The 21,248-nt window shown below is 37.0% G+C and overlaps 1 protein-coding gene across 5 annotated transcripts in view; it reads right to left on the bottom strand.

Annotated features, from left to right (window-relative positions):
• Positions 1-2,360: 2,360 nt before the first annotated feature.
• kcnh1a (potassium voltage-gated channel, subfamily H (eag-related), member 1a) overlaps positions 2,361-21,248 on the bottom strand; it is a 55,559-nt gene continuing 36,671 nt past the window's right edge. For all 5 annotated transcript variants that reach the window (XM_042501914.2, XM_088086180.1, XM_088086182.1 and 2 more), the window contains 4 exons: positions 19,241-19,440; positions 16,541-16,793; positions 13,744-13,940; positions 2,361-8,692 (listed from right to left, as the gene is read on the bottom strand). In XM_042501914.2, coding sequence (XP_042357848.1) covers positions 7,823-8,692; positions 13,744-13,940; positions 16,541-16,793; positions 19,241-19,440 — 1,520 coding nt within the window. In that variant the 3' untranslated portion in view covers positions 2,361-7,822. The remainder of the gene's footprint in view (positions 8,693-13,743; positions 13,941-16,540; positions 16,794-19,240; positions 19,441-21,248) is intronic.

Raw genomic sequence — 21,248 nt, 5'->3', positions numbered from 1 at the left:
AACCAATTAGTCGATCGACAGAAAAGTAATCGTTAACTATTTTAAAAATTGATTTGTTTTATGTTATTTTATCCCAAGCAAAAATACTGAACTTTTTCTGGTTCCAGCTTCTTAAATGTGAGGATTTGCTGCTTTTCTCTACTGTAAATCACTGTTAAATGAAAATCTTTAGGGTTTCAAACAAGACATCTTTTGAAGCCAACTTAGTCTCCAGAAAATGTTATGGACATTTTTGTGTAATTTATGGAAGCCAAGAACTGCCACACAGCTGTTATCTGGAAATACAAGTTAATTCACCCATTATATATATCAAACCTTGTTTTCTTGTGACAATGGGTTGCTGATTCTTTAGCAAACATGAGGCAGATTTCTCAAGATAATAAGAGAATTTATCACAAAAAAATTACTTTTGTTTTCTGGAGATCTCAAGACAATTATGGAAAACTTCAAAATGAGTTTCTGGTTGATTTGATCACACCTGGTTTCAGCGTTCACAGTCAGCGAGGATTTCATAACCCAGCTTTGATTGAAGTACAGTCTGATGTATAAATAATGAGAACTCCTTGATCTGACATTTTCAGTTTGAATCACTCACTACAGTTAAGACGTCATCGATGCGTGCTGGCGTGGCGCTCCTGATCTCTGATTAACTTAAAAAGCAATAAGAGGAAATAACCTTTTGTTTTCTTGTGATAACGGGTTAATTTTCTTGTCATCTTCAGATAACAAAGCTTTTTTTCCTCAAGATAATGAAATAATTAATTTGGGACCCAGGGGGTAACAGCATATTTTTAAACTGCAAGCACGGTCATTCTCTGCCTCTGTGGTTATATTTTATAAAACAATCAATCAATTAATTGAAAAAAATAACAGGCAGATAAATTAATCATGAAAATAATATTTCTTTGCAGCTCTAATAAGAGTCATCTGGTTGAGGCTGTCCAACATGCAGTGGTGGAATGTAACCAAGTACATTTACTTAAGTATTGTACCTAAGTACAAATTAGATTACAAAGTCTTTTGTTTTCATGCCAATTTATATTTTTACTTCTCAACATTTCAGAGGGAAATATTGTACTTTTTAACTTACCACTTTTATCTGACAGCTTTAGTTACAAGTTACTTTATTTTACTTTATTCTAATTAAGTGTGTAAAAAAACATAGAACAGAATAAATTCAGATGTTTTTTTATGAATCAAATACAACTGAAATGATTAGTTGATTAATCAATCAGCTGACTGAATATTTACATCAATTTTTTAAAATAATTTAGATATTTGGAGGGTGTTTGCTTTTCCTCTTTTTTTAGAATTCACAATGATGACATGACATGACATGATGAAAAACACAAAATAAAAACAGACACAAGAACATAAAAGTGAAAATAAAACCAAACATCACAAAAAATGCCAGCAATAGCAGTAATCTCAGCCAGTGAAATTTACAAATTATGGTCTTTAACACACTTATAGTACACATGAATAGTGAATAAGTGAATAGGGAATAAAAAGCTGTAATTTAGCTTCACACTAAAAGCACAGTATAAACAGCTCTTGGTGATAAACTGGGTGTCTTAAAAGCTTTGGAATGAACTTTTCAGATCACAATAAATAATTCACTTTACTGTAATCCTGTGGGGGATGGCTGGTTTGTCACCAGTTTCTAAAGACAAAGTCTGTTTTTCAGGATGTAACAGGAAGCTACTTTAAAAAGCTGATCCATGCTTTTTTTGTCTTTTGGGCTTAGAAAGTGTGAATTGGCAAAAAAAACAATGTGATCCTCTTACTATTCACAGTACACAGTAAGAAAAGCAAACAGCTTCAGGGTGCGGCTTCCAAGGAGATTAGTTTAGGAATGAGTGAATTTTAAGTCACAGATGTCATCTGATTCATCATTTACATAAAATTCACGTTGCCGCTGGTCGTTCATTGTCATGCAACTATTGACTTTTCCCAAGGTTTGTATGTTGAAGCTCTGAGTCACTGAACCTGTAAATTTTTATAGTTTGGGGTCTTTTTTTATTTGATCGTTGGTGAATAAACAGTCTTATAATAAAAGTAAAGTGTAATCTGGACTCTGTTGTTTGAGCTGAGACTCGGGTGTTTTCATTAGTTGTCTGTTCTCGGGATTATCACATCTGTGACACTAAGTAGGATCAATGTGAGCGGAGGGTCAGCGAGGAATCCTCTTAAATGAGCACAAGACGGTGAGGTTTATCTGACGTAAGAAGATCAGCAAAAGAATACACCTGCTGAGTTACACTCTCTCCGTAAAGTGCCTTTGTCACAGGCGGGAGCTGAAACACAAAGACTGACAGGTGAATGGATGCTGCAGGCTGCCCCAAAGAGAACAGACAGGGTACAGTTTGTATAAAATATTTATTATGAATAGTACAGTATGTCACAGTTCATAACAAAGGGTTCCCGTTGTGCTTGAAATAGTTACATTTCTCACTTGTGAACATAGAGGCATGTGCATATTACATTACACCAAATCTTCTCTTTCTTAAGAATCTAAACATTGCAATATAATCTGTGCATATATATGTATACGTGTAGGGTTTTATAACTAGGCAGCTTTCTGGAGCTGACCACAAAAATAGTTCTGTGTTCAAATTCAAGGAGTAATTTGGATTTTTTCTCGCTGCAGGCCTGGAAAAAGGAGAACGGGGCAATATTGCAAAGGCACAGTGTTGCATGCTTCTCAGTAGCAATCAAAGGTAATGACTGTAATACTATTAGGGTAATGAAGTGGTAGTGCAGTACTGTAAGAGTCCTTTTCTTTTTGTAGCTTTAACATTTTTCTGTATTTTTCTCACCATTTTGTTTGTAAATGTAAAATCACAACACAGAACTACATATTGCTTTAAAGGATCTTGTCTCTGAGTTTGAGAGTGCACCTACATCCCACTTTAGCAACGGATATTGATAATGTTGGTAAAAAAAATTCAGCCTCTTGAAACAGGCGTAGGTGAAAGTACTCTCCACATGCCATATATTTGTTTTGGGGCTGCATTCAAATACACAAAATCAGACTTTTAGCTGAAAAAGACATGATCTTTTTACTGATTTTGTGATGAAAATTCAGTTCGATCTGGTTCTGTTCTTGTTTGGTACTGTAAAATGTACATTAAAGAAAATTTACAGTGTAAATACAACCAAACAAAAATGATAATTATAGTTTGTCATTCAAAATGAATATTTAAAATATACTTTACCAATTCTGTCATTCATCTGTGTCATTGGTGAAGTCAAACGTCATTTTGGCTCAAATTAAAAATTCCTTCATAAGTCACTTTAAAGAAAATTCATCTGTAAAAGAAAATAAATAGTATTTTCCGTGTGAGTTCAGTATTGTTGAGTCAAATTATGAATAATAAAATGATAGTCAGCACCTCACTATTCTTGGTAAGTCACAGATAGTGTTATATTTTGTTTTCATTTAAACAGTTGTGTTTAACTGCGGTGTAACATTCAAAGATTTACGTCTTTAACTCCACACAACGTGACTCAAAGTCACGCTGACGAGGTCAGACTGAAGCTTCCAGTCCACCAGTTTGTGTTCAGAAAACGTCAAAAGCATCAACTCACTTTCTTTTTAAAGTTAGATGAGAAATTTGATGCCACTCATCTGCAATATATGAAACTAGAGCTGGAAGTCCCAGAGTATGAAAACGTGAATGTGTTCATGAATGAGCTTTAGATCTGCTGGTAGGCGCTTTTGAACTTTAAAAAGAGCTAAGCTAGCTGTTTCCCTCTGTTTCCAGTCTTAATGCTAAGCTAAGCTATAAACTCCTGACTCTAAACCCACAGTCAATGTACAGTATTGATGCACTGCAAAGCATATGTGGAGCATGTAGTGTATGTAATGTGATGACAAATAGCCAAATTAGAGCTTCAAACTCACCAATTTTAATAAAGTAGCCAAATTAAAAATAATTTAATAGGTTCTTTTTTTTTAATCTATCCAGTGATAAAGTTTTCTTTTTTTTTACGTTCAGTGTGTATGATTTAGGCAGATTTATTAGCATCTAGAGTTGAGGATTGCTGATTGCAACCAGCTGAAACTTCTTCTGGTTAGGATTCCTCGTTCAGGAGCCGAATTATTCACAGAAGTCTCTTCCTCTCCAAAACAAACGAATAAGGGGATTTACACCGATTTCAGTAATACTGAATAAAGCAGTTTCACGTTACAAATCAGTTTTTCCAGTGCTGCTCATTGCAGATGGGCTGCTAAATATGGTGGCCCGCTTGAAGACAGCAATGGCCCAATCTAGAGCCAGTTCTGGGTTTGTTTGTTCTGGACTTCTGTGATGGACGGGATGATTTCCATAAGTGAGGAAGCACAATCTAGATATAAACAGCTCCTTCTAAGGCAACAAAAACACAACAATCAGCTCTGCCAATATACCTCCTTCAATCCCACACACTTGACCTTTTAAATCTGTAGTGTGGTGTGTGTTCTGATATATATATATATTTTCTTTAAATACAGAGATTGGTTGCAAATACAACAGTTTAACATTTTACCTGCATTACATTAGTGGATTTCTCCTGTGATAATCTCCACTAAGTCTGTTGGATAATATTAAATTGAACTTCAAAATGTGTCATTTGTAAGAACAGATAATTGCGAGGCTTTTATCACAGAGAAACGATGAACTGACTTGTCGGTTTTGACTCACTGTGTGTACTGAACTCAGTGCCGTGGCAGTCTCTGTCACAATAACTGGAGAGGATTGTTTAGTATTAATGTAATCATTTTTTACCAAAATTGTTTGTAGATTTAAACATGCCAAAACTTTAAGACTGGATCTGCCATTAGATAATTTTGGGATTTTTTAACTAGCGTGACTAGTCCTCAGAGACACTTTCAAAACTGTCTTTTCATGTCCTTTTGATTCCTGAAGTCGTGTGCGAGCAGCAGCTTTATGAATTCTCTGTGATAGAGAAGCCGGCACGATGATTTTAGCGCTTTTTCCTCTCTAAGATCAAAACTCTTTATGAGAGCAGACCCATAAAGACCTGCAAACACTGGCTCTAAACCAAATGAGTTCTCACTTCTGTGATGCACATTTATATTTAAGTAAGCTGAATTTTTGATGGAAACGGAGCCACAGAGTGTGTTGGAGGGAAAAAAAAAACAGCGCCTTTTCCCCTCAGCTGTGTCCGTCTCGGCTTGTCTTTTGTCTTGATGAGAAAAAGCATGCAGAGAACATAAATTATCCATATGAATAATAAATAATATAGAACGATGGTTATTTTCTGCCATGAAAGGTTCAGACAGACCAGTAAAACCTCCTGACTACTGACAATTAATTTATTCTGGATTTAAAAAACTGCAAAAACAGTTTGATGGTTTCAAAAATGAGTCATATTTACTGAATATTATTAGACTTTCTTCCATTATTTATATTTTTAAAAAAGACTCAGCTGATGTTTTAGCACAAAATTCTACTGTCAGCTAAATATGCATAATTATTGCTTGATTTCTGACACTCAGGCTCTGCTTGACTTGATGTTTGATGCATCTTTTTCTGAGGATTTATTTTGATTTTGTATGAATGAATGATTTCAGTTAACACAAAAATGCTGTAAAGCACGTTTCCTCCTTCTGTCTCTGCTGTCTATCCCGTTTTGTTTCAAATATAGTGCACTGATTTGTTTTCACGTATTTTGGTTAACGATATAATCAAGGATAAATCCTTTTATGAGTTTTAATTTAGCGACAGGGCGAGAAGAATTGTTGGTATAACATTAGACACATTGATCTAAAATAATTTCAAACATTTATCGTGTTATTGTGTAAGTTTGCTGCTCTGTAAATGCCATTTTCTTTTGTGGTGGAATTACAATTGGGTTCAAATGTTAAAATAAAAATTAAACTTTGAAGAGAAGGTCATGACATTTGTCATATCTTCTGCATGTTCCTGAACTTTCTTTTATTTGACTGGATTTTGTTTTGTTTACATGGAATCAGAAGAAGGAAAACTGGATATACTTAAGTGGATGAGCGAGCAACTGTAAAATTAGGTAAGGCCAACAAAGAATACAGGCAAGAGTAGATGGCTCTGCCATTCAGTTAAAATATTTAAACTTTTCGCCATCCTTCGCATGGGATTTACACCCAGATGTTACATGACGTTACTTAGTAAATTTTGTTCCATTCTTTGTAAAGAATATGGCATCACCATAGCAACATGTCATCATGCATATTTCATTTTAAGGTCCTGCTATTCTTTTGGACTGTTTTTCCTGCACCATGCAAAAGGTTTTGTCCTGCTACAGTTTGATTGATTCCATGTGAACGCAGCATTACTGTGCTCTGGTGTATTTATACGTAATATTTTGTGTAATTAATAGTACCCAATTACATTAAACTGTTTAAATCTATTTCAAAGGTGGTTGCTCTGTAAATTATCTCTCAGAATGCTTTTTTATCTCTTTTTCCTATTATAAAACGACTCTTAAATTAAAATGTTTTGTTATCTGCTTGTTGACAGTTGTCTCCTAGTTCAAAGGTGAGTTTAGTGAACAAAAAAAAGTTTTGGGAAGCTGGATAGAGGGAGGTATTGCCTCCAAATATTGGCCTCAAATAAAGCAAAGCAAGTCCTGAAAGAAATCGCCTCCATTGCAACATTTAGCCAGAACATTTTTGATCTTTGTCTGTTCTTAAAAGTCAACTTCTATCTTGTGTCATTAAGGGATATTTTTTTGTCCTCAAGTGAACGTGAAACAAACACATGAAATCATGCATGCCAACTTTTGTAACAAATGTAACAATGTACCTTTGTGGCCATTAAAGGCAAAAATCATCACTAAAACAGGTTTCTGTGACTAACTAGGTCTTTTACATGAACATACCTGCATTTTAAGGATTTATTTTAATTATCAGTACATTTCGTTTTAAGAAATATTGTGCAAAAGGGCATTCATCACTATGTTCTTGACAGTTTTAAAATAAGGGCTGCAGCCATTATCATCTGCATCACCTGATTATGCAAAGCTAAAATGCACGGCTCTCATACAATATATATGTATCATGTGTGACTGTAGTGTTTATATATGAGAATAAAGACTAGATATCAGGAAAGATGGCTGTCTTACTCAGTGCTGCCTTTTCATCAAGCTGATCTGTCCACGGTTTATGGGAATTATAAGCCCTAATGAAAGATTCTTAGCCAGAATAATGTGTTGTATTATTCATAATGACCCTGGCAGTTGATATAATAAGAAAGAGTTCATCAATTGCTTGAAGAAATTACTCTGAGACTGTTTCAACATCTGGAAAGACCGTCATGGTGAAATGATGCAAAGGACTCACTGTGTGGCCTCAATCAAAAATGCACCATCTGCCATTTGAGGCACACGTCTATTATATGTGACATGCAAAGAATCTCATACAAATTATTCAGTAACAAACCAGTGGGTCATGCTGTTTCTACTCTCCTCCCAACAGAGACACAACTATCTCGTGTTGTCTCAAAATCGAGATAAAATCGAACTGCTCGAGCTATTTTTCCATTATAGTGCGATGGAAAAATAAATCAAACTTATGTACAAACATAGAGCTGTCAGTGTTTTTGTAACCTCAGAGTGTTCAGTGTTACGACAACAAAATCTGGGCTACGACCTCGACTTCTCAACACGACGTACCATTGCTAACCGACAGCTACACCCCTATGATAAAGGCCAGTGCGTCTCAAAGACCACGCCTAAGCTAAACGGTGAGCCCAGTGCAGCCTCAGCTATCCAAGTAATCTGGATATTACTGGATTCCAGCTGAGTTTCCAGGTAACCTGATAAGTTAAACTTACATCCTTCAAGAGAAGATGTCCTCTTTGTCCAGTTCTGGAGAAGTAGGTCTAGAAATGTCAAAAAGAGGCTGCGGAGAGCCAGCATTTGATCTCCTTGCTTTGAGGAGTTGAAGTGCCTCTGTTAGTTGCGCCTCCAGGCCAGACATTCGAACGTTCAGGTTCTTGAGGTCATCCTTCAGCTCCAGCTTGAGCTCCTGGAGCGAGGCCTGAAGCGTCTGCTCTGGGATGGGGTAGAAGGCATGCCTGGTCTCTGGAGGCTGGACAGGACTGCGGTCCTGGGGCGTCATGCGGAACTCGCCCACTTTGTCCAGGCGCAAGTCACTTTTGGTGATCCCGCTGTCACATGAGTCTGTCTTCTTTAGAGACATCTGTGACTCGTGCACCTTGGTCCGTTCGGGCAAAGTCTCCATGGATTCGGCTTTGGACACTTTGTTCCAATTGTCGGCTTTGGCCATGGACTCCTTGAAGCGACCCCAGCCTTTGACCTTGACTGGTTCAGCCGCTCGGCCTCCTACCAAAGAAACGGGAGACGGCACCTGCAGCTTCGCCTTGTCTGAGGGCGTACAGTTGGGGGTTGCTGAAGATGAAGGCGTTGAAGATGAAGGTGTTGCTGGACTTTCTGTCACTGTGATGATGCTGGTGGTTGTGATGGCTGCTTTAGCAATCGGGATGTCCACATATACGGGACCCTTCTCGACATCGCGGTCATCTAGTTCTGGTTTCTCTGTCACCAGGCGGGCTTCCTTTTGCTGCCGGAAGCGCTGGAAGAGTTTGCGTACAGGGTGATCCGGTGGCAAGTTCAATGGCGCTTCATTTTTACGTCTCTGTCGCTCCTCTTCCTCTCGTTTCACATCACTAATCTTCCGGAAGACGATCTGAAAGAGATTTAAAGTTCTCATGACTAAAATCATAGCAGCCATCAGAAAATTGAAATTGTAATATTGCTTAAAGTAAAAAAAAAAAGTAGAAAACCACATTGAGATTAAATGAACAGGTGTATCTATCTTACTGATTGTATCGTTTGTGTGAGAAAGACTGTCATTGTGTCAAATGTGTGTGCTCTGTAAATGTCACCTTTAAAGAGGCTATTCCCCAGATGCAGAGGGAAAGTTCATCTAATGCCTCTGGCTTCTCTGTTAGACTGTGAGCTTACCACACAGCTGCTAATGGAAAACTATGTTTTAAGCATTTGCATTACTACCCAGCAAACATTTGTTGGATGGTGCCGTCGGGTCCCCGGCCAAAAATGGTCCTGGTCGGACGCCAAAGTGTGCAACATGGCTGTAAGGCAGATGGTGAAGTTGTTTTCACATCCAATAATGGTCCAATCAGTCCCTCTATTACAAGCGAGGAAATATTGATCATATTAATGCTATGAAACTAGAAAATGGGCCTACCTTTGTCAAACGGTCATTTAACATCTTAATGTTTGCTGGTTAGTTTTACCTTCTTCTTCTATACCTTTAATTTATGTCTATTATTTCTTTGCCTCTAACAAAATGTGAACCTAAACCATCAATTAAAGGCTAAATACAATATATTCTATGAAAGTTTTTATATATATTATATATTCTAGCATTTAACAACTACACCTCCCATAAGTCTTACCCAAAACAACTGCAACTCAAGGTCCACTTACTAGGTTTTTCTGGAGCTTTCCACAGTATCAAATGGTCTTCAAGATTATGTGAAAGTGCTGTTGTGCTCGAGATCGGTCTTCATCTAGAGATCAGTCTCGAGAGACCACTTTTAGAAGGTCTCGTCTTGGAATTGATCGCATTTTCACACGGCCCTGTCTCTTTGTTAGACAAAGAGGACTCAAGACCGGTCAAGACCACAACTGTTGGGATATCACTAAATGGCCTGTGCAAAAAAAGGAGTGTTAAATGAAGATGGTTAAGTTGAGTGCAGCTCCATAGTGTTTGTTTACATTTGTTTGCTCATAAAAAATTCCTAAATACAAAATTCACCCCTGAAATGCCTTTTGACTATTTACCAAGACATTTCTCATGGTACATTGGTACATACATACACATATATGAAGTATACGGAAATAAAAGAGGTGAATAAAGAGGAATCTTCATTTGTTTTTCATGAATGTTTTCATAGGAATGTGGAAGTGTGTGGTACAGTGTGGGACTCACACTGATCTGGTCTTGGGGTTGATACACTCTAGTCCTTGTCATAACTCGATCTCAGTTCAGGTGATCTTGACTACAACACTGCTGTATGATATTTTATTTAAAAGCCAAATTGAGAGGACCTAAAAGTGATATGAATTAAATAAAAATAGCTGCAGCATGTCAACAGTTGCATCTCTATAATAACTGAGTAAAATCCCTCCGCTGGATACTGAGTGATATGATTGTAAGCTCTGGAAAAAGCTAGTAAATTTTAGCCTCTGGACACTGCGTTCATGAGAAGACTCGTGTATTTAAACAATAAACTGCTGTAAGTGGTAGTTTTCGGGTAGCTCCAATTTCAAGCATTGTGTTTATGATTATCACTTTTTGTACAATACTCTTTTCTTTTTCTTATCTCATAAAAATTATTTATAATTTCTGACAAGACAAGACAACGCCAACCGACATCCTTTTTTCTTCTCAGTCTCATAGCAACACTGCTCTCACAACTTGAACCACTCGAATGTCGAACACATCCCGTGCCAAATTTCCCAAGTCGGAAACACATTCTCACAAGCTCCATTTGAAGGCAGCATTTGGCTCCTTATTCAACCCATCTCTGGATTTCCCCGCAGTATACATTCAGAAAGTATGGGACCCTGGTGAATTGTGAGTTTAATGCAGCAGATGAGATTGCCTCTTCATATGCAAGCAATTCAATCTCGCTGGCACTCTCTTGGGCAGGCTAACCTTATTATGAATGAGGTAATGATTGGTAGCCACACTTGAGCTGTTGATCACAGCTGTTCATTTCTGAATGAAGGATGCAAGAGTGGCTTTAATATATGGCGGCTGTATAATGGAACTGCGTCATTGCATGACGTGTAGCTGTAACAGTTAGATACTTCTACATTTATGTTGAGCTGTATGTTTAATGTTTTTGGTAGCAGCCACATTTTGGGAAATACACACTTTCTTGCTGAAAGGAGGATGATAAGATTGAAACCACTCTAGTGTCCGTCGGTGAGATGGGATTTTTGCACCTTTAGGCCATGTGGGGGTATATAGATGTTTTTGAAAATGTTTATTTTCCGATCAATTTGAAAAATAATAATTCTGTCCACACAACCTTCACTGTAAAAAATATCTCCATCCACAATAAAATGACACCAAAAGCTTGCCTCCCCTTGTCACAAAGGTCGTAAAGCATGCATGCTAATGTTAGCTTTTTCAAAACTCCTACTGCGCGTCAGATCACTATTCCTGTTTGATATAAGGATTAAGGAGCTCTCTAAAACATACGAGTCATGCTCTGGAGATGCTATCATTTTTCTTCCATTCCTCATTAACACCTATCTCTTACTCAACCCACACTTGAGAGTCCCTCTATCCACTGGAAAAACAGGGTATAATTCAAAACTGTCATTTGTGGCAGGCCTTAATCCCTGGATGCTGAGGCGAAGCAAAAATACAAAGCAAATACTTCTTTTCATCCTTGCTATGGTGCAGCAATAGTGCCCCAGGGACGAAGTTTTTCTGTACGTGAAAGTTAGCGTTGCCCTGGTTTCTGTGTCAAAAATCCTATGGGATTTTTCCATTGGATTTTGGATCTTTGCAGAAAACAAGATCAGTGGCAAACAAACAATTATCATTTTGCTCAGCAAGATGATCTTCACAAATACACACCACTTTTAGGATTTTTTACTCTATAATAAGTTTAAGTGTCATCAATTGACCAAGCAGCATCAAACAAAACGTCAGCAAACCTGTAGTCGGCCATTGTTGTTGTTGTTTCTAGCATGTGTTCATTCAACAAAGTGACAATGGGCATGTGCGTATTGAGAGGATTACATCGTCGTTTCCAAAACACTGTTTTACAAGTCCACACTTAAACTGTAGTTTTGAAAAATCTCAAACTATTCCTTTAACATGAGCAGCAACAACCAATGTGGCTCAACACAGAGAGATAAACTGTACCATTAGAAACTGTATTAAGAAAAGCAGTCATCGTACTTGCCCACACATATTACTATATGACCTCTGGGAAGCACAGTGCAAAAAACATCAGAGCAATTATGACTTGTCACGAAAATAAAACCAGAATGCAGGAAGCCTGTATGAAGTTAAAGCTCTCATTAAAAATAATGGTCTGACCAGAGGAGGAGTAATGGGTCAAAAGGAGTTGAAAATCCAATTAACTTTTTTTGAGAGGCAGTGGAATATAATATGTTTACTTCTTGCTGTAGAGGCCTTTTTCTTGCCACAGACAGATATATAATGTGTAAAGAGAGTTGACTCAGTAAAAAAATGTTTACATGATCAAACCTGCACTTTGAGGTTTTGTTTGAGCTATAAATACACTTTATTTTCAGAAATGTTGTGCAAAAGGGCATTCATCACTCTGTTCTTCATAGCTTTAAAATATGGTAAGGGGCACAGCGGTTATCATCTCAGGCTGTTTTCATGCACTGTTTGTACATATACCTACGAAAAGTAATGCACCAGAATTTGTACACTTCATTGGGAAGGCTGCAATCGCATGACCAATGAGCTGACAGGAGCACAGAAGGAAGTAGCTTTAAAAGTGAGAGTCCACGTGGGTCAAACACACACAGGACTTTTCCAAAGGAGATAAGTGTTTGTGTCTCGTGTGAAACCAGGTGAACTTTGAGTTATTTTAATGTACATTATCACCATGTTTCTTTTTCTAAACCTAACCTACAAAACTCTAGAGTCTAGAGACTCTAGAGTTTCCTACATAACTTTATTATCTAAAATCTAACCAATGTAATTTTACATTAACTATGCAACCCTCCATTAAGAACATAACATGACGGCGTCCAACAATGTCTCTTTTCTTAAATCTAACCTATATAACGTTAACCAAATTAATTCACATTAAGTGCATAATTTTACACTAAGTTCGTAATGTGGTGACACAAAGCCATGTTTCTTTTCCTACGCCTAACCTTCATAACTTTACTTACCGAAACTTAACCCTGCTAATTCATTTGGTATACAAACTGTTGTATGTGCATTTCTGTAAGATATCATGTGAATCGTTGTATAATGCAGGAATATGGATCACTAAAGTTAAAAATTAACGCCTGTCATACAATACATATGTATCATGTGTGTGATTGTAATGTTTTTATATGAGAATATCAAACACTAGATATCAGGAAAGATGTGCGACTTGCTCATTGCTGCCTTTTCATCACGCCCATCTATCCACGGTTTATGGGAATTAAAAGCTCTGATGAAAGATGTCTTTGAAAATCTGATTGCTTGGCCTGACTTATCTGTTGTATTATTCATAATGACCCTGGCAGTTGATATAATAAGAAGACTTCATCAATTGCTTGAGGAAATTACTCGGAGACTGTCGCAACATCTGGAAAGACCGTCATGGTGAAATAATGCAAACGACTCGCTGTGTGGCCTCAATCAAAAACGCACCATCTGCCATTTGAGGCACACTTCTATTAAATGTGACATCCAAAGAATCTCACACAAATGATAAGTAACAAACCAGCGGGTCATCCTTTTTGTTGTCTCAAAATTGAGATGAAATCAAACTGCTAAAGCTATTTTTCCTTACAGTGTCAAAAAACTAATCAAACTGATGTTCAAACACAGAGCTGTTAGTGTTTTTGGACTCTCCATTTTAAATGTTTTTTATCTAACAGGCTCTACATATAGAGCAGCTGTGGAAAACAGAGAGCTAAAGTCTTCTGTCCACTGTGTAAAACTCAAATCTGAACTGTAACTTGTTCTTTCTTTGTGCTGTTTGAGTCACTCACCCTCTTTCGCAGGTTGTAAGTGAGCAGCAGATTTCGTGAGAAGTGGTTGGAAAACGCCGTGTAGAACTCAAGCACCTTCTGCAGGGCGTCGCGTTTGATGACATGGAGGTCGCAGTAGGTCAGAGCTCGGACGTTGGCGCAGGCTTGAGCGAGAGTCACCTCTTTCCAGAAAACATCCCCAAATACATCTCCCTTACCTGCATAAAGGGACACGGTTTTAACCAGGTAATTCTTCCAAAGAGTAAAGAAACATAAGATACATAAATGTGCTGGAAATAAATCTGGAAAAGCTGCGAGTCATCTGGACCAAAATTTGATAACAAGAAGTTACTGACAGGGAAGTTCCTAACAAATTAAGCCTTTGTAACACGAATCGACATCACTTTTCTTGTGCTGCTTTCAGATGCTTTTCACAAGTATTTAAACCTTTCAACCCTGAGCAAATTGGTGTGACTTCTTTCAAAAACATGAGAAAAAAGACAATGAGCAACTTGGTAAGAAATTGGTACAAATTAAAAATATATATTTTTAAAAAGCCAGGGAACATATCTCTTAGGAAAAAAAAAGCTAGAGAAAAAATATGTTCATAATTATCAGAATTTCAGATTTTAAATTATGTTATAAAATTATTATATTTTTTCCTTTTTTTTATTTCTTAAAAAAATTGTTTGTAAGGTAATTTTAAGTTTTTTTTAAACTAATTTCTTCTTGCTATTCCAATACTGACAAAATATCCCCTCTTAATCCTACCCACAGAGTCTTTAAAGCGCTGGCTAAAAAGTGTTTTTTTTGGGGGGGTTTTTTTTGTGGGGGTGGGGGGTGGGGGAGGGGGGGGCATCAGCATTATTTATTAACAATGACAAAAGCTATTAATTCTAGCTTGTAAACTTAGACAAAAAAGTCAAGTATTTATAGGTGCTCAACATGCCGTCATTTGTGCAGCACAGTCAGAGCTGACCAAACCAGTGAGTCATGCAGAGAGAGCATTATTTTATTTATTTATTTTAAGGCTCAACGTGACCATAATAACCATACGCACCATGAAGTGTTGTGACTCAACGTCATCAACATCTAAATCAACAGCTGCTCACACAGTGTGACCGCAGAAAATATTCAGGTATTTAATTTTACATGACTGAAAACATCTGATTATTTCTTTGACACACAGGATGAAAAGCTGTACACAATGCAGCTCATTAAAACGATCACGTTGCAAAAGCAGTAATTAAATAACTGCTGATATACACATGAGTTTCAGTAATTAATAACATTTAGAGCTCCTGTTAGTAGAGCAGTCTGAGGGATGAGAAGTGAAACTGCATCAGATTGAGGATTAAATTAGATAGTCTGTCTTGTATGTGCACTTAACATGTTTCAGTTCTACGGTGCCATTAGTCTAATGAGAATCTGATTCATAGGAGTAACTTGTTTATCACTTCAGGCTCCATTACAGTCTCCACCCGGGTCAATGGTATTAGTCTGACAGCATATTGATTGTTGCAAAAGGATCGGATAGCAGGTTATTGACAAAAACAACGGCCAAGATGGCATCACAGGACCTGCCAGAGCATGCCATCCATTATTCATGTAATCAATTATTTGGCAAATTGAAATTAAGTTTTAAGAAGGAAATTCTTTACTGGGATTAACCCTTTGAAACATGGATCAACATAACTTTTCTTTTGCTGCGTTCAAACGCCCTCCACAAACATTTACACCTTTGAAACCAGAGCAAATTGGTTTGATTTCAGAAACATGGAAAAAAAGGCAATGAGCAACTTGGCAAAAAAAAAAGTAAAAGGGAAAAGAAAAATAACCAAGAAAAGAAAACAAAGAAAAAGAGAGAAATATCAGAAAATTCTAATAAAAAGAATAAAGAGAATAATAATTTATATATATATATATATATATATATATATATATATATATATATATATATATATATATATATATATATATATATAGTTTTGTAATTATCATCATTATATATTCAAAATAATGTTATGGTAATTTCCTTTTTAATTAACTTTTTCTTTCTTTCTTTATTGTTACTATAACCTCTATTGTTAGATCACAGCAAGTTGCAAAATAAAAATCAGAAAACAGTTATCAGTTGGTAGTTTTTGCCTTATTAATATGGGTAAGGTTTGGGTTACTATAGTTCAGAGTACTTTCCAGAGTGGGACAGCTTCCAAATTACACTCAGGGTCTCAATTTACTGCCACAGCTCTCTGGTCTGTGTGTCAATATATTGAATATTCAGGCCGTATTCAAATGTGTCTGAAAGGATTCTGTGACAAACAAAATCTTCTCCAAATCTTGAGTGCATGACCCAGCAGAAAAGATCCCCAAATATCACTTTTCACTTCAGTGCAAAACGGTTTGAAAAGCAAAAAAGGGGAGGATTTTAAGATAAAAAAATACTATGATGCAAAACCATTCTGTTAGAGCCGTGCTGGAGGCCAGCTTGACTGAAATGTTTTTCTACTATCATCACTGCCGTTTTAGCGTTGATGTATTTCTAAGATAACAAATTAAGACAGCAGCAAAATACTGCAGCAGCACATCTGCATCTTAGATCTTTGCCTCTCTGTCACTTTCTTTTACAGCTGAAGAAAATCTGAAAACTTGAGCAGATCTGGGGCAGGTCCGTTGACAGTTGGGGGAATGGGAAGCCTTGACCGCCTCTTTCATTAAATAAACATAAGTGGTGAATTCCATTATTAATTATGTCAAAATGCTCAGTGTAGGTTGATGCAAAGACATGCATCAGGAACTGTGGAAAACGTAAACTCACCTAGAATGGCCACCACCTCGTCATCCTGAATGACCTCCAGTGAACCCGACACCACAAAACAGAGGCTGTCCACACTTTCACCAGCGTGGTAGATCAGGTCGCCAGGGGCGCAGTGGATGGTCTGAAACTCCATGGCCAGCGCTCTGAGACACCCATCGCTGGCCAGACGGAAAGCTGGGTGCTCTTTAAAAACCTTTCGGTTGAGATGAACACAAATATCGGCTCTCATGTCCTTCGGACAAATCTGCAACACCTGGAAAGAAACAAGAGCAGAGAAAACAGCTGTATTTTGAATTGTTTTTCTTTAGATGATAATGATATTAAACCTGAGCTATTGGACAGTCTTCGGTTGATCCGACTCCACGATGTCACATTAGACAACTGTAGAGGCAATAACTGTTGCCATGATGTGACTGAGATAAGTGGCAGGCTACATATTGGACAGCGACAACCATAGCTTGTTGTTTTTCAAAATGTGTGATGTACATGCCACAAAAAGGGAATTATGTTCAATATACTATGTGCAAAGTAGATTTTTCTTTGTTTTTTTGGTTCATCACGGCCTGGGATATGTCCGTGACTTGCAGCAACCTTGATTGTGACATTGCACCTAATAGAAATAGTATGTATTTTCTCCATAGACCATATATGGTAAAAAAAAAAAAAAAAATGACGTCATCAGGTGGAAAATAGGAAAAATTTACCAAAAGCCCAGAATGACACGCAGAAATAATACAAAGCTTGTTTTTATGTTTTGATGGCTGAGGGATAAAAAATTTTTGTACATTTTTTGCACTGAACAGCATGAATGTAACTTTTGTTTAAACAATGTGTTTTAGACTATTGTAGTAGCTGAGCTGGAAATTTTAAGATCACACAAAAATACACAAAATGTATGCCATATGCATGAAAATTAAGAATAAAAAGTGAGTAAAATGCACAAAACAGTTCCTTAGGGTTAAAAAAGCTATTATGTCATGTTAAGGTCTGGCTGTGAAATTGTCTTTGGACATGTTTTTCAAGTACATACCAGGAGCTGAAATATTTAGTTGAGTACTAATTATCTGCTATTATTTATGGTTGATCAAATCCAGCCTAAAAACACAGTAGGCACTTGTTATATCTTGTGTGATTTTGAAAGCTCATTAAACAAATGTACTCTAAAGTTTCCAATTCGTTTTCCACAGTATCTACCTCCAAGTTGTTCTGAAGTTGTTATTGTTCTCAAAAAAATGATTCAACTGTCAGGACAAAACATTTGGTTTTTATACGACAGATAACAGATGGAGCTCTCTTTCTGAGAGAGCTTTGGGATAAACTTCACTACTAGCTGACTTCCCTGTTGGTTGGGACTGAATGTGCCCAGTATGAGTTTTGTTTTAAGGTGGAGTTGCATGAGGAGATCACATGTGCAGCCGCCTCTCTGCTGTGTGTCACTGAGCGGCAGTATGTTGTTAAAGTACACCTAATCAACAGGATGCCAGGCCGTTGCAGGGCTCTGCCTTTAAAACAAATCTCTTTGAAGATGAATGTCAAGCAGAGAGGGATTATATGCCATTTTTAGACCCTTTAAGGTGGCCTGAAGCCAGACGGATAAATAAAACATAGATGCAGTCCAAAGAGGACATAATAAAAATCCCAGTTTGTTTAAATACAGATTGACAAAATCCCTGCCCTTATTATAAGTTATGTTTCTAGTTTTGTTTTCTGGTGAAATAATAAAACTTTTTCCATGATTGGATTTTGGACAGGTGGATTTAAATGGCTCGCAGCGATATGAATGCTTTCTGGCTTCGAATCAGTCAGCGCGGCACTGGTTCAATCTATCCGCTGCCAGCTTTAAATGCTTAATTTCCACACACTCAAATCATTTCAGCATCATCTCAATTCAGTAGGATGGCTGGTGGTAACTATCTACCATCTGCTTTAGATAATAGGATGCCAAATTTTTTGCCACAGAATAACCTGACAGTTTTTACAGAATAAATAAACAATGAAAAATTACCTTTTTATATAGTGGTGTTCAGGGAGCATCAATGGCATGGTTTTGTTGTTGTTTTTTTGGTTCTTCAGCCAATAACAAAATATGTGAATTCAATGACACACAATATGTAACTGTATTTATGTACTGTTTATATTACACAAATCATACTACATTTGCATACATTTTAACAATCATAATGTTAAAATAGGTTATCATGCTTTCTATAATGAGGGTAGTGGTTGCACTAACCCTCAGGCACTGTTCTTACGCGCTTTTCATTCTTTCGTTTCTTGATCATTTTGGCTGTGTTCATGGATATGGCGTACATTTTGGCAGGATTGTGTATTTTGTTTGATCTTAGAATTTCCAGCTCAGCTCCTAAAATAAATCTAAAATATACTGTGTTAACAAAATTGTTAAATGCATACTGTTAAGTGCAAAAAATGCACCATTGCATTTAGTATATTGAAAATAATTCAATTTTGTGGGGTTTTTTTCATCTACAAACATAGTGAAATCATGACAAAAAACATTCCAAAAATTTATGAATATTTGATATTTATGATTAGGACCAATGTTTGTTAAAAATTATCTCAATGAAAGGAGTAAATAATATTAATGTGTAATATTTTTTAAAACTTAATTTTGAAAAGTGCAGGGGTGTGTGTGTGTGATATTAAAGTGGGCCCTGAGGGTTAAAGATGACGCAGTCATACCTTTTCAGTGTCTATTCCCCGAGACATGGACCAGGTGGAGGCAATGTAGTCCATAACTCTTTCACTCAAGCCTTTGGGCACCTGGTAGAGCTTGAGGAAGTCCCGCACGCTGTTAATCATCTCATGGTAACGATTGGTGTTAGCGTACATCTGCTGGAAGATTGTTGTCACGTTACCAAAGATGGTGGCGTACAGAAGGGCTGGGGAAATGCAGAGAAGAAAAAGGAGAAGTTTAATATTGATACCAAGTTTTTAGCTGCTTCTACTGATTTCACTTCATGAGGAAAGGGATGAAAATCACAGCGTTGCTAAGCCATTTATAGATCTGACTAGTCTGGTCATGACATTTGTTCTCGCTATTCAGTATTTTGATCAACACCCCCTATACCCCTTTACATATGAAAATAGATATGTGTGTTTCAGAACGCTGAACCTTTACAAGGACATTAAAAAAAAGTTGCATGTACCTGGTTTATCTGGTGAAAAAATTCCAGTGCTGGGTTTAAACATATCTCCAAATCCAGCTTTATAAGGACAAAATAATCCCAAAATAATGGATGAAGACACATGGACATAAAAAACTGTCATTCATGAGAACATAAATACCTTTAATACTTGGTTTACGTGGACATAAAAATTTAATTTGGGGGTTTCAAAAGACAAAATAATTCCTCAAATCTGGCGTTAACTGACATAAAAATCTCCAAAATGAGGTTTGTGAAGATATAAAAATCTCCAAAATGTAATGTAGATCTACAGAAAAATCACCAAGTTTAGCTTAAAAATCTCCAAAATAGGGTTTATGAAGACATAAATACCTCCAATACCTGGTTTACAGGGACATGAAAATCTCAAATACCTGATGAAGACATAATGAAAACATTAAAAAATGCTTTTGTCGGATTTCAAAAAGCAAAATAAATCTCCAAACCTGACTTTAACGGAAATAAAAACCTCTAGATTGTGACTTATGAGAAAAAAAAATCTATAAAATTATGTTTAAGAGGGCGTGAATTCCTCCAAAACCTGATTAACAAGGACATAAAAATCTCAAATATCTGGTTTACGAGGACATAAAAAGCCCATTGTTGGGCTTTTAAAGACAAAATGAATTTCCAAATCTGGTTTTAATGGACTAATCTCCAAAAATGTCATTTATGAGGACATAAAAATTTCACAACACTGGTGGCCTTAATATATACTACATCACATGATATATCAGACCTAAGGTGCGCCTCCAGACTCAGTATTGTTTTATGTTTTGAACACTTTAATCAGTCATATGGGAAATTAACAGGTACTACTCCTCATCATCTCCAAATACAATCCACCAAATGCTCGCCGAAAGGGAAAAACTACAGCCTCATATTGAGCGCGTGCATCCATTCCCAGTTACATCGCTCCAAATTAGGATATTTCTCTTATCATATCTTGGGATAGAAGAAAGAGAAAGACTATGGCGGTGCATCCTTGAGGTGGTTGGGTAGTTGAACTGGTGCAACAGCTGGCGCGTGTGAGTGTGTGTGTGTGTGGATCAAAGCTATCAGATGTCTGCTCTGTGTGTGTGTAGTGTTCTCTTGGCAGTGGAGCCCTAATTAGCCCTGCTCGAAGGGACGGAGAGGAAACATGCCAGCCACACATTTCAATTATCCTCAGATGATGACAGTAACCTGTGCATGCGTTTGTGTGTGTGTGTGTGTTTGTTTGTTTATTTCGCAGCGCCACAATCAAAGTGTTGAAAAACTGCACAGGGAATAATGCTAATTAAAAAGCGTTCAAAACTCCTCAAGGGCAAGGATAACCGCAACTTTCATCCTTTCATCACCATCGCTCACTTGCACAGCCACGATATCAAGCCTTGCAGCACGATGTGATATTTTTTATCACCTACACACAAAGAATAAGCTCTTGTTGGAAACACATGTGAAGGCATCAAAATCAAGAAGTTAAAAGGATAGTTTGGAGAAGCAGCAGGAGCACTGCTACGGAAGCTAAGTAGTGTATTGCT

This window comes from Plectropomus leopardus, chromosome 13 (assembly GCF_026936395.1).
Source record: "Plectropomus leopardus strain MGB_pleo_1.0 chromosome 13, ASM2693639v1, whole genome shotgun sequence".
Taxonomy (NCBI): Eukaryota; Metazoa; Chordata; class Actinopteri; order Perciformes; family Serranidae; genus Plectropomus; species Plectropomus leopardus.
Note: the sequence above shows the minus strand (reverse complement) of the source record. Positions and strands in the feature narration are given on the sequence as shown.